The sequence below is a fragment of the Pogoniulus pusillus genome, chromosome 9 (genome assembly GCF_015220805.1).
Source record: "Pogoniulus pusillus isolate bPogPus1 chromosome 9, bPogPus1.pri, whole genome shotgun sequence".
Lineage (NCBI taxonomy): Eukaryota > Metazoa > Chordata > Aves > Piciformes > Lybiidae > Pogoniulus > Pogoniulus pusillus.
In genome coordinates, this window is record NC_087272.1 from 5,860,348 (window position 1) to 5,874,378 (window position 14,031).

Consider the following 14,031-nt stretch of genomic DNA (forward strand, 5'->3'; position numbering starts at 1 on the left):
CCCTCTTCTATTTTTTCCTCTTCTTTTTTTCCCCCTTCTTTTTTCCCTCTTCTATTTTTTCCTCTTCTTTTTTTCCCCCTTCTTTTTTCCCTCTTCTATTTTTTCCTCTTCTTTTTTTCCCCCTTCTTTTTTCCCTCTTCTATTTTTTCCTCTTCTTTTTTTCCCCTCTTCTATTTTTCCCTTCGTTTTTTCCTCTTCTTTTTTTTTCCTCTTCTTTTTTCCTTTCTTTTTTTCTCTTCTTTTTTCTTTCTTTTTTCCTCTTCTTTTTTTCCTTTCTTTTTTTCTCTTATTTTTTCCCTTCTTTTTTCTCTTATTTTTTCCCATTTCTTTTTTTCCTTCCCCTTCTTTCCCCCCCTTTTTTCTCCCTCCTCTTTTCTTTTTTTCCCCCTCCTCTTTTCTCCCCCCCCCCCTTATAGTTTTAAAGACTGCCTAATTTATTCCATAGCCATTGTCTGACAAGAGTAGCAAAACATTATCAATAAATAGTCCTTATTTAGTTTGTACACTTTGTTAAAAATGTTTGGATGTTGTCCATGTTTAGTGCTGCAACTGTAAACGTACAATAGTTAGAGTAAGAAATTAAACAAAGTTTTTCATGTCCAGTAACATAACAAAAGGCCTTTCAGCAACACATCTAGAGGTTCCCGATGCAGTAGGAAAACACGTTCACTCCCCCAGCTTTGCAATATATACCAGCACAAGCTTTCAATTTTTGTTTTGTGGGGCTTTTTTTTCTACAAGCATTTTTAAAGGCATATCCAAAGGAGGTGTCTCTCCCCCCCCCCACAGCCCCTCCCTCCCCCCTCCCCCACCAAATTAAAGTTTGACGATCTCTTTTTTTTTTGTTGATGGTTTTTGTAAACTGAATCCAACACCTGGCCCCCAGAGCAAGTAAGCTATTATCAGAGGCAAGAACATCCCACTGCTGATGTGCAGCAACCCCCTCGCGCCCTGCAGCTCAACCCCCCCCTCCCGGATCGGCGGTCACTGAATATTGCTGCTATTACTGCCGTTGCTGTCCGTGCCATTAGTCTCTGTGGAGATTGCCTTGTTGATGGAGTTAAGGTTGGCATCGGATGGCACGTCTCTGCGCGGAGGCATTCGCTCGTTAATTCGATCTAAGCCTTTGGCCTCTTCGAAGCTAGTGATCTTATGCTGGGGTGAAAATCCTTTGATAGCTAAATAAAGGATCATTAAAAAGTTCAATTAGCAAGGTAAAACTCTCGGCGGCCTTTCCCCCAACTCAATAACGAGTGCAAACGTCCTTCCCTGCGAGAAGATCTGACAACGCCACCGACTCCTTACCGTACTCCCAAAGAGCCGCAGGGAGGTTGACCCCCACCGTCTCCTGCAACACGGCTCTACTTATCAACTTCCAATATTTTCTTGCCCACTGGAGTTCAGCTTAAAACACTAAAGCTGACCTGCAACTCCAGTTTGCAATTGGGAACCTCAGCTGCGTGCTGAGGAGTTAGCATTTGTCGTCATCGCTCGCACTCTTAAAGACACTGTGCCCCACTGCAACCTCCTTCACTGGCTAAGGAGCGGGGGAGAAAGTGCTGGCCAGATACAGATGGTGGTGACACTGGTGAGGCCAGTCTGTGGGACATATGTGAAAGCTGAGGGACATATAGGCTGACCTTAAAATGCTGCCCTAATGTTTCTGGCCCAGGTGAAGTGCTTTGCACCAGTTAGGGCAGTTACCCTCCCCAAAACATCCCTGACTTCTAGAGGGTAGCCTGAGTGAACCAGTGGTAATGTCTTAAAATGCTGCCCTAATGTTTCTGATGCAGGTGAGGTGCTTTGCACCAGTTAGGGCAGTTACCCTCCCCAAAACATCCCTGACTTCTAGAGGGTAGCCTGAGTGAACCAGTAGTAATGCCTTAAAATGCTGCCCTAATGTTTCTGACTCAGGTGAGGTGCTTTGCACCAGTTAGGGCAGTTACCCTCCCCAAAACATCCCTGACTTCTAGAGGGTAGCTTGAGTGAACCAGCAGTAATGCTGAGCAACAGGGGCCAGGGATAGCCTCGCTTTGGAACACTCCTACAATTTCACTGTGGAAACACACCAAGAAAGGACCAAAGTTCCAGGTGAACCTGAGCACTTTTGATCTGCCCTTCAGCAGTAACATCAGAAGGCAGCCATAGGCCAGGGAGTGTATTTTCAGTGTGCAATTGTTACTGTATTTTACTTTTTTCCCTCTCTTTAATTGAAGAGTTGAAGGTCTTGAAAGTAAAAGAGGGAAAAAAAGCACTGCAGGCAAACAGCAGGTCACAGATTCATGGATAATTGGTCATAGCCTTCTGTGTGTTTTCTTCTCTTATCTGCACCCAATCAATGCACTGCACTTCCAGAACTGGCACCTTTGCTATGCCTCTATCTTAACATGCCATAGAGCAGAAATGGTGTGCTAGTACCAGGAAACTGCAAACTCCCTGGGGAGAAAAGGGTAGGGGAGTTTAAAGTATCAAGATCAATATCCTTTCTCTCCCTTTCTTTTCGCTTCAGCCTGAACTACCTCTGCTCTTCTTTCCAATATGCACTCCCAATTTTTTTTTGGACAGGAGGGTAACTTCTACTAAAAAAATAAAAAAGGTGAACAAAGCCCAAAGCCCAGAACATCCCTGGTACCAATCTACCACTCCTTGCGGTTTGGAGGGTGCAAGAAAAGCAATTTCATGCTGATACTTTTGCCAACCATCCCTGAGAAAAAGGACAGCTCCTGTTTGCCTCAGTGTCGAGTTCCTTAACCAGTTTCACAGACATCGTATTGGAAGTTGGCGAGGTCCATGGGTTTTAAACACGAATCATACTTCAACTCAGGAAAAAAACAACAACAGCTTAATGGTGATTAGTCAAAAAAGAGCAGGGATGGAGCAGTGAAAACAGAACAGGCTCTACCATGAAATTTTTCAAGGGCTTGGTTTTCTGATTGGTTGATTTAGTTTGTGATTAATTTGTTTTGGTTTGTTTTCCCCCAGTTTTTCCTCCACTTCAAAAATGAGGATGTCTAACACACATCCGGGCCAGTTCCTTAAAGTAATAGTTTAAGGGATTGTGCTAGTTTGAAGCTAGCTAGAATGTTTTGATGAGAAGAATTAGATTACAGGCTATGAAATGGTGATGTCTACTTCACTCATAGACTTGCTGAGACGTATAAGAACAAGTGTATAAACAAAGACAGGGGAGTCGCTCTCTGTCTGGGCTGAGCTGCATCTCTCTCTAACCTGTCGTCTGTGTGACTAAATCCACCTGCTTCCTAACCCCCTGGCTGACCCTCCAAATCTTCCTCGGGCATAAGGCAAGATCTGGGGTAAGGGAGAGGGGTGGGAGAAAGGTGGAAGGGTCGTTGGGAGCACCTCCTGGGGACTCTGGTTTCTGGGAGGGCTGTTGGGTTTCTGTATTACCTTTTAACTTGTACATTTCTGCCTACAGCTGTACATATTGTAAATGTCTGCTTGTATATTGTGTTAAACTGTAAATACAAAGCTTCATTCCATTTCCAGAGCCACTGAGTCTAGTCTGGGTGATTTCTGAAGTGGGGGAGGGGGGCAGGGAACACCCAAACCATCACAGGGATGGCCACGTTGACGCTGGAACTCTTGCTGTGGCCTGGAGCTTGCCAGTAGCACAGCCCAGTTGGTGTTACTGTGCCCTGAATCAAACTGCAGAGGGACAATTGGTAAAGGATGAAACATTTTCTCTGTGGTTAGCTTAGCTTTGACTACAGTTATGGTGTCTAACTGGCAAGGGTGGCAAATCAAGGATTAACTTGAAGGGTGCACACTTCTGGCAAGGGGGCACTTTCAGTGGACTGGATTATCGAGCAGACAAGACACATCATCGCCTGCAACGCTGAGGAAGGTGCTCTGCTGTAGTTGCTGGTCAGACAACAAGTATTAGCAGTTTACATTGAGAATATACTAAAACACAACACAGAGTCACAGAAAATCACAGAAAACAGCCAAACTGTCAACAAGAATGCACACTGCAGATTAGAGATGGCTGGTAGGAATAGATAATTCCAACATAAATAGCAGCTTGCTCACTGCTATTTAGAAAGCAGTTGTATTTTCTCTTCCTTGTTTGCTCTCTAATTTTATCCACAGCTTTAACAAAAAAAAAAGCAAAAAACCAGATCAAACTGGCCAAAAGGGCACATCTTACCCACAGAGAGCAATCATCAGATTTCTTTTAATTTATATATATTTTTATATATATATTTAATTAACTAGAAAAAAACCCCAACAACAACAAAAAAAATCACCCACAGAAAATTTGAGAGGGGCAAGAACAAAATACAACTGAAGAATTTTGTTTTAAAGGGGAATTCTGACCATTCTTCTTCCAAAAGCTGTTATCGTACTGAGTGAATATCGCGCGGCAGCGTTCCAACATTACGGGTGCTTAGGTTTTAACTGTAGTGTTAAACAGTTGCTTCAGGGTTGAACTAGAGGTCTGGCAATAAAGGACCATGGTTTTCAGGACTAAACACCCAGAAATCTTCCAAGGCAGCCAATCACTTGATATTTGTAGCTAAAATGGTGCTGGTCTTAACTGGTTGCTCAAAAGTAAATATCCAGTGTGTAAACTGCAACTACCCAGAGGAAGCTGACATCTTGCAGACAAATGCCTCGTATTGCTCTTTACTTTTAAAGAGAAAAAACAGAAACATGAACTGTAACATAAGACCAGTTTGGGTTTTTTTTTAAACTAGTGATGTAAAAAGGAAAAAAAAAAAGGAAATAAAGAGGAGGAAAAGGAAAAAAAAAAAGAGAGAGAAAAGAAAAAGGGAATCCCCTCCCTCTCAAACAGCTAACAACAAAAAGAGAGAGTATTTACATAAAGCTGTGTGGTTTGGGGTTTTTTTTTTTGGACCAGAGATTGCTGAGGATGGTTTGAGGTGGAGACAAAATCCACCCTCCAGCACAAAGCTTTTGAGCTCTGTGTCACAGAGCATTTACGAGCTGCCGCCAAGTTACATGCCGTGAAATCCAAGTCCCCTGACCTCCTTCCCTTGGCGTTACTCTGTGCTTAGTTCAAGGCACAGCAATTCCAATGTGATGGCAACTTTGAGAAAGAAAAAAAACCCAACAACAAAACCCACAATAACAGCAATGAAAACGAAAAAAGAAAGAGAAAACCAAACCCAAACCAACCCCCAAATATTTTCCCCTTTAAAGCAATAACATCTTGGTCAATACCGAGCCACGATTGTTAGCCCAACACCCACACAATCTGTACAAGCTACAGCAAAATGAATACACCCAGCAGAGCCCTTATCTGTTGTGGCACCAACAGAAAGGGGACTGGCCAATTTACCTTCATCAGCCTCAATAGCCTCAACAGTAGCTGAAGAGAAGAAAGGGGTAGCAAAACGAATGAGAAAAATGAGCAGAGGTTTTTAACTCTAAGAACAAGTCAGTGAACAGCAAAGGAGCTACAACACTAGCGTCACTGTAAGCGCTGGATTTTGGCAGAGCAGACACACACAGAGAAATGGTTACACAAACCCAGTCACTTGCAGATTGCATTAAGCCACAGTTCGTTTTGAAGCAGAGGTTCCACGAACCAGAAGTTCTTCGAGACACATCGGAATAGTTTGCTTTTGACCAAAAAAAAAAAAAGAACTACAAAAGGAAAATGTCTTCCATATTGCACATCTGACCTGAAAAGGTCATTGTATAATTCCCTCAGCTTTGAATAACAGCAGTTTTGATTTGCCCTGACAAAAGAGAACCAAAAAAGAATGGCATGAAGCCATCGCGCAAAATCCATACCACTTACGATGTCAGCTTGGAAAGTATTAGCTGCCACTACAAGGCAAAAGAACCACACATACAACTTCCCAGAATGATTTATTTATCTCTCTCCTGACTAAAAGAAACCTCCCCACAGGATGGGCAGAGTTTGCTCAGGCAGCTTTGCCTTTGCTTGCTGTCTCTCCCGGCCCTCCATTTGTAAGTGCCCTTTTTGCCAACCCAGCCTGAAAGCAGCATTTTTCCCCCAATGTTTTATTAAAGCAAATGGACACAGACATGAGACTGAAAGCTGTTGGACCTTCAAAATTGCAAAGCCTGGTCAGAGGCAGAAATGTTTGTCATCAGGAGGTCGCTGCAGCGTTATGATTACCATCTTACTGCTGTCTCGAAACCGTTCATTGTTCTTAAATACATAATTTCATTTCCATTTTACCCATCAGCTTGGGCATGAATTTGTTCCTCCAGTCAAGAGATTTAGAAGCTGAGGCAAATTAACAAACGTAGTGGACTATAGCGATGGTACAGCTCAAATAGTGAAAAAGCAGTTTCGATTTTCATGAACCTCTGGTGCAGAGAATAGCTCAAGAAGCAAGTTTGTAGAAATTCCTTCATTTCCCCTACATATTTTTGGTTGGTTGGTTGGTGTTTTTTTTGGTAGTCTTCCACAAAACTTGAACATTTTCTGGTTTTTTTTTGGTTTGTTTTTAATTAGGGATGTTTCATATGGACCGAGATCAATACTAAAATACGTCTAATCGAGGAGCTGACCCCACATGCACCAAGGTATGGTGCCTCTCAAGCTACAGAGCAAGAGAGATGGCAAAAAAATCGAGGAAGAAAACCAATGCAAACTTAAAAGGGGAAGGAAACACACTAACCAGGATGGGAAATTAAAATGGATGCTGAAGTCCAAACCAGCACTGGCACATCAGAAAACAAATGACGACTGAAACGCATACTCCCACAACAGAACACACTCGTCATGTTTTCTGTTAACACATATGGTAACACGAATGTGTGCTTAACAGAAACTATGCCAACTGCAGATCGCTGGGTGAACGGGGTGCTAGGTGTTAACTAATGCATAGGCTTGTGTATAGTAATGTTTTACTAAGCCAGAATACTGCAGTATGAGGAGATTTTCCTTTTAGCCTTCGAAACAAGAAAGAACCTGAGGCACTGATCTCAAATTCATTTCAATTTCTCAAATTTTAGCGGTTTCCTTGGACCAAATTTCCTGACAAATGTAAAGCAACTCTATGGAGAAAGAGCTTAGGTTTAGAACACAGCCTCATTAAGAAAGTTGCCCCGTGGCATCATATTGCAGCATTTCCAAAGCAGAACGTTACTATGCCCATAACACAGAAGTCATCAAAAAGAAAACAGGGGGGGAAAAAAGGGGAAAATAAGATTTACCACCAGGTACCTGAATCTTCTAGGTAAAAGAGACAGTAAAGGGGAAAATACAGAGAAAGAACACTCCAGGTAGGAAACAGGAAAACAAGAGGCTGAGACTATGTTAAGGTTATAAAGCATTTCTATTTCTTGTATCTACTGCTAACAGAACCTCAATCAAAGTGAGAGACGTTGTTGTGTGCCTGCAATATACTCTACCGTAATACACACGGCAAAAAAAGGAGAGCTTGCAGTAGTAAATTAAATACTTTGCAGCTCCTCATTCCAAAAGGAATATTTCATCCTAAGAAAAAAGTTACTTTAGACTTAGAAATTTCCTATAGCAAGAAGCACTTGGTATAAAAGTGAATTGACAGTCTGCACTGTGTTTGCGTACAAGGCAAACATTGGGCTTGTAAGAGCCTCCCTTCATATGGGCCTGCCTAAATCAGAGAGAAATTGTTCTCATGCTGTCACTGACAATTGCTAGGAGAGAAAATCTAATCCTAGAGCCATTTTCCATTGGTGATCCTCTATGAGAAAGAACAAATCAGATAAAAAGTAAGAGGTTTGAGTGTCATTATCTCAGCTGAACCTTTGGGTACTCTCTGTATCAAAAGGCTGCTCTTACAAAAAAAGAAAACCCAAGCTGTGGAGAGTGCATTTCACATGCAGTGAGATCTAGAGCTGATTTTCAGGGACTGTTTTTCCCTCTCTCTCTCTCTCTTTGAAAATCAGTGCCAGGTAATAAGCCTTGAGAAGTGGCCTTACGTGAACTGCTCACAAACGCTCCAGTACAACAAGCCACCTGTTTGACTCTGCCCTTTATTTTATCCTGAGATGACTGCAGTTACTTTCCTTGGGTTCTGCAGCTGAAAACCAATTCTTCTGGTGTTTTTTTTACACACAATGACACACACAGGTAAACATGCTCACCGCTTTGCAGTGTTTGTTTTCCTCCAGAGAGAACACCACTGGGCAGCATTCCTGTTGGAGTCAAACCTTTCAGTGTCAGCACACTTTCACTCTCCTCTCTGCAGAAGGAAAAGAAAATACCACAAGAGTAAATAACTATGGATTTTTTTTTTTTACACAGAACAAATTTTAGACATGTGAAGCTACATCTACCACACACTGATTAGGTTATCTACATTTTCCTTACCAGGATAGACTGAACTTGGTGATAACAGCAGCAGTGCAGCTACCCTCAGTGCTAAGTGGTTCCACATGTGCACCAACTCTCACTATAGCTGACACTATAGCCAGTATCTATGAAACAAGGTACCTCAAACACTTACATATATACACATATATGGATGATCTTGGAGGTCTCTTCCAACCTGGTTGATTCTATGAAATGAAATATGCAATTCTAACAAATTTAAATATATATATCTAAACCCACAAAGTTGATAGCAGGCAGATCAAAGAATCATAGAATCAATCAGGTTGGAAGAGACCTCCAAGATCATCCAGGCCAATCTAGCACACAGCCCTAGCCAGTCAACTAGACCATGGCACTAAGTGCCTCAGCCAGGCTTTTTTGAACACTTCCAGGGATGGTGGCTCCACCGCCTCCCTGGGCAGCCCATTCCAATGCCAATCACTCTGGAAACAACTTCCTCCTAACATCCAGCCTAGACCTCCCCTGGCACAACTTGAGACTGTGTCCCCTTTTCTGTTGCTGGTTGCCTGGCAGAAGAGACCAACCCCACCTGGCTACAGCCTCCCTTCAGGTAGTTGCAGACAGCAATGAGGTCACCCCTGAGCCTCCTCTTCTCCAGGCTGCACACCTCCAGCTCCCTCAGCCTCTCCTCACAGGGCTGTGTTCCAGGCCCCTCACCAGCTTCATTGCCCTTCTCTGGACACATTCCAGTACCTCAACATCTCTCTTGAATTGAGGAGCCCAGAACTGGACACAGCACTCAAGGTGTGGCCTGACCAGTGCTGAGTACAGGGGCAGAATAACCTCCCTTGTCCTACTGGCCACACTGTTCCTGATCCAGGCCTGGATGCCCTTGGCTGTTCCTGGGCACAGGAATTACTGGCAACACCACATTTAAATGCCCTACACTGTGTGGTCCAAAATCAAGTGAATTTGTTGTTTTGCCTCTGTCTACTTGAGCAGTCAGGCGCATTATTAATTCATGCTCATCGGCTGCTTCAAAGTAGGCTAAAGGCTCATTAAAATTAATTAGCACTTCCACCCTTACTAGAACTGTTCTTAATAGTTTTGTATGCTAGAAATATTCTGGGAAACTTAAATATGTTGTACAGGTTTGAGAACAGGACAAGAGGAACACAACAGCTTGCAGTTAAGTAGAGCTGCAATGCTGTGTGTCTCTACAGACTTCCTCAGCAGTAAAACTGGTCCCAACTTTTGAAGAGAAACCTATTATGACATTAAGATGGAGGAAGCAAAGACAGAATTCATTTCCACTTGATGATAATGTGGTTTTGCCTACCAAAACTGCCTCTCAGTGATTCCACTACACACAATTTTCTCTAGCCCTACGTGCCCTGAATCACTTATTTCAAACCACTCTTGTTTACCTACTACACATACTCTGTTTTTAGTTTGAAAGTGATTCCCCTTCTACCACACTTTTCTTTGTGTAATGGGCAAAATCCAGTTGTGATTATTTTCCTTGCAAGTCTCTTCAGTGATTAGAACTAATGCAGCAGGCAAATATTTCCTGAATTAACACAGTATTTTCCTTAGCAACAGTTATCACGGAATCATAGAATGGGCTGGGTTGGAAGGAACCTCTGAAGGTCATTTAGTCCAACCACCCCTGCAGTCAACAGGGACATCCTCAACTAGATCAGGTAGCCCAGAGCCCTGTCAAGCCTTACTTTGGAATATATCCAGGGATGGGCCCCCAAACACTTCCCTGGGCAATCTGTTCCAGTGTTCCATCATGCTTACAGCAAAGAATCTGTTCCTAACATCCAATCTAAATCTGCTTTTCTCTAGTTTGAAGCCACTGCCCCTTGTCCTGTCACTGCAGGCCTTTGCAAACAGACTCTCTCCATCCTTCTTTTAGGCCCCCTTCAGCTACTGGAAGGCTGCTCTTAGGTCTCTCCTCCTATGCAGGCTGAACAAGCCCAGCTCCTTCAGCCTGTCTTTGTTGCAAACTGCTGCAATCTCCTGATCATTTTAGTGGCCCTCCTCTGGACCCACTGCATCAGGCCCACATTCTTCCTGCATTGAGGGTTCCAGATCTGGATGCGGTACTCCAAGTGAGGTCTCATCAGAGCGCAGTAAACAGGCAGAATCACCTCTGGATCTGCTAGCAATGCTGCTTTTGATGCAGCTTAGAACATGATCTGCCTTCTGTGCTGCTAGGCTCACACAGTCTGCTCATGGCCAGCTTCTGGTCCATCAGCACCCCCAAGTCCTTTACTGCAGGGCTGCTTTCTATCATCTCCTCTCCTAGTCCGTATTGATAGCGAGGATTGTTCCGATCCAGGCGCAGAACCCTGCACTTGCTCTTGCTCATCCTCCAAGGTTTTGCTTTCTCTAGACTTCTTGCTTCTGCAAGCAAATGTATGATTTGCATTTTGAATTCAGTCAATTGCATCTCTCTCTTTTCAGCTTCCCCTTCACACAGTAAGTTTGATTACATTTTTATCATTTTTGAACTGCGTATTCCCAAGTATTCACATTTTTTGGAGATGTTTTAGCCTTCACTGTTCAGGCTGGGGACAGAGTGGCTGGAGAGCAGCCAGGAAGAAAGGGACCTGAGGGTACTGATAGATAGTAGCTGAACATGAGCCAGCAGTGTGCCCAGGTGGCCAGGAAAGCCAAAGGCATCCTGGCCTGCATCAGGAACATTGTGACCAGTAGGACAAGGGAGGTTATTCTTCCCCTGACCCAGCACTGGTTAGGCAACACCTTGAGTCTTGTGTCCAGTTCTGGGCCCCTCAATTCAAGAGAGATGCTGAGATACAGGAATGTGTCCAGAGAAGGACAACAAAACTAGTGAGGGGGCAGGAACACAGCCCTGTGAAGAGAGGTTGAGGGAGCTGGGGTTGTTTAGTCTGGAGGAGGCTCAGGGGTGACCTCATTGCTGTCTACAACTACCTCAAGGGAGGCTGTAGCCAGGTGGGGGTTGGTCTGTTCTCTCAGGCAACCAGCAACAGAAAAGGGGACACAGTCTCAAGTTGTGCCAGGGGAGGTCTAGGCTGGATGTTAGGAGGAAGTTCTTGACAGAGAGAGTGATTTGTCATTGGAACAGGGTGCCCAGGAAGCTGGTGGAGTTGCTGTCCCTGGAGGTGTTCAAGCAAAGCCTGTCTGAGACACTTAGTGCCATGGTCTAGTTGATTGGATAGGGCTGGGTGCTAGGTTGGACTGGATGATCTTGGAGGTCTCTTCCAACCTGGTTGATTCTGTGATTCCATGATTCTAATGCAGTTAAAAAACCCCACAAAACTGAATTTATTTACCTTCTTCCTATCTTAATATATCCAAAGAAAAGTCAGTCTTGAGAAGTGAAGCTGCAGCGAGGCAATGGCAGGAAACTGTGAGGTCTTCCACTGAGCTCCTATGATGGCTGTTTTTGGCAAAGCTAATTTACAACCTCTGAAGCTCAATGCAACACTATTTTGATACCTAATTTTGAGACTAAATTCAGTTTTCTATTCAGGTTACAAGCCTGAGGAAGGTGGCCAACCTGGCTCAGAGAAGAGACATTCAACTGAATCCTCTGAAGGTGGTCACATCAGGTGCTGATGTACTGGAAATGCTTTTCAAGAATTAGTGAAATGGATTTCATAATCCAGCAATAATTCAAATGGGAACTTGGAAGCTGGGTCATGATGATGTCATCATAGGATTTGCTTTGCAGAATTATGTGTCACTTATGTGTCAAATGTGGATTGTGCTGGCAAGTCAGAGAATATAACCCCAGCTATTCTATAGGAACAATACCTGTAATATTAAGCTTGGGTAATCTTTGCTGTCTAGAAAGCTGGCACAGCAAATGAGAATAGGGTACTCACAAGGGAGCAATGGTGACTGGGATGAAGTCATGCCCCTGGAAGACTGGCCACCCCTTCTAGTATCTGAAGGGGGCCTACAAGAAGGCTGGGGAGGGACTATTGACAAGGACTTGTAATGACAGGATGAGGAGTAATGGGTTTAAACTGGAAGAGGGGAGATTCAAACTAGATGTTAGGAAAGGGTTCTTTACAGTGAGGGTGGTGAGACACTGGCACAGGTTGCCCAGGGAGGCTGTGAATGCTCTCTCCCTGGAGGTGTTCAAGGTCAGCTTGGATGAGGCCTTGAATGATCTGTTCTAGTGGGAGGTGTCCCTGCCTAGGGCAAGGGATTGGAACTAGATAGTCTTTGAGGTCACTTCCAACCCAAAGCATTCTACGGTCAGCAAAACTACCCATTGTAGGTAGTTTATTTGCTGAGTATGCCTCTGGCCATAGCAAGGATGTGCTGTATCTGCTGGTTAAAGAGAGAACAAATACACTCTTCATTTTCAGTCCTTTCTGCAAAGTTTTAAGGTCCATCAGCAACCAAGAACTGTAAAGGGCTCAGCAGCTTCAATGAGCGAACCACATGCTTCTCCTCTACCAGATGCAGTCCATTCTGGTCATCTAGACATGCTGAGATGCATGTGGTAGGGGTAAAAAAAGAAACTGTCTTGTGAACAAATCTGAGGTTAATTTGATTGCTTTCAGGGAAAGATCAAGACTGATTTCCATCAAGTGCCTTAAAATGTTGATTTTCATCAAATGGCTTAAGAGGGCTCAAAGTTCCAAATGGTGCTAAACCCCTAAGCTACAAGGCTCAATGCATATTACTTTAGACAACGCTCATGCAAGAACTACACCGCACCATTCTTCCATCCCTGAGACCAACAGAAAAGCTTCTGCCCTGCAGTTCCTTGGAGGGCATGGAGTCAGTCATCAGCAAGTTTGCAGATGACACTAATCTGGGGGCAGATGTGACTGGGTTGGAGGGCAGAAGGGCTCTGCAGTGGGACCTTGACCGCCTGGATAGATGGGCAGAGTCCAAGGGGATGGCTTCAATAGCTCCAAGTGCAGGGTGCTGCACTTTGGCCACAACAACCCCATGCAGAGATACAGGATGGGGTCGGAGTGGCTGGAGAGCAGCCAGACAGAGAGGGATCTGGGGGTGCTGATTGATACCCGCCTGAACATGAGCCAGCAGTGTGCCCAGGTGGCCAAGAGAGCCAGTGGCATCCTGGCCTGCATCAGGAATGGTGTGGTCAGCAGGAGCAGGGAGGTCATTCTGCCCCTGTACTCTGCACTGCTTAGACCACACCTTGAGTGCTGTGGTCAGTTCTGGGCCCCCCAGTTTAGGAGGGACATTGAGATGCTTGAGCGTGTCCAGAGAAGGGCAACGAGGCTGGGGAGAGGCCTTGAGCACAGCCCTACGAGGAGAGGCTGAGGGAGCTGGGATTGGTTAGCCTGGAGAAGAGGAGGCTCAGGGGTGACCTTATTGTTGTCTGCAACTACCTGAGGGGTGGTTGTGGCCAGGAGGAGGTTGCTCTCTTCTCTCAGGTGGCCAGCACCAGAACAAGAGGACACAGCCTCAGGCCGCGCCAGGGGAGATTTAGGCTGGAGGTGAGGAGAAAATTCTTCCCTGAGAGAGTCATTGGACACTGGAATGGGCTGCCCGGGGAGGTGGTGGAGTCGCCGTCCCTGGAGCTGTTGAAGGCAGGATTGGACGTGGCACTTGGTGCCATGGTCTGGCCTTGAGCTCTGTGGTAAAGGGTTTGACTTGATGATCTGTGAGGTCTCTTCCAATCCTAATAATACTGTGATACTGTGAAAAAATCTGACACATGATGTGGATCATCTGCAAGTAACCAAAGCCCAAACACATCAGCTGAG

The 14,031-nt window shown here is 44.6% G+C and overlaps 1 protein-coding gene across 2 annotated transcripts in view; it reads right to left on the minus strand.

The window, feature by feature from the left end:
* Positions 1–405: 405 nt before the first annotated feature.
* Positions 406–14,031, minus strand: part of PPP3CA (protein phosphatase 3 catalytic subunit alpha) — a 249,209-nt gene continuing 235,583 nt past the window's right edge. The window contains exons 12-14 of one of the 2 annotated variants that reach the window (XM_064148387.1): positions 8,095–8,192; positions 5,324–5,353; positions 406–1,178 (exon numbers count right to left, since the gene is read on the minus strand). In XM_064148387.1, coding sequence (XP_064004457.1) covers positions 985–1,178; positions 5,324–5,353; positions 8,095–8,192 — 322 coding nt within the window. In that variant the 3' untranslated portion in view covers positions 406–984. The remainder of the gene's footprint in view (positions 1,179–5,323; positions 5,354–8,094; positions 8,193–14,031) is intronic. The other variant, XM_064148388.1, reaches the window with a different exon arrangement.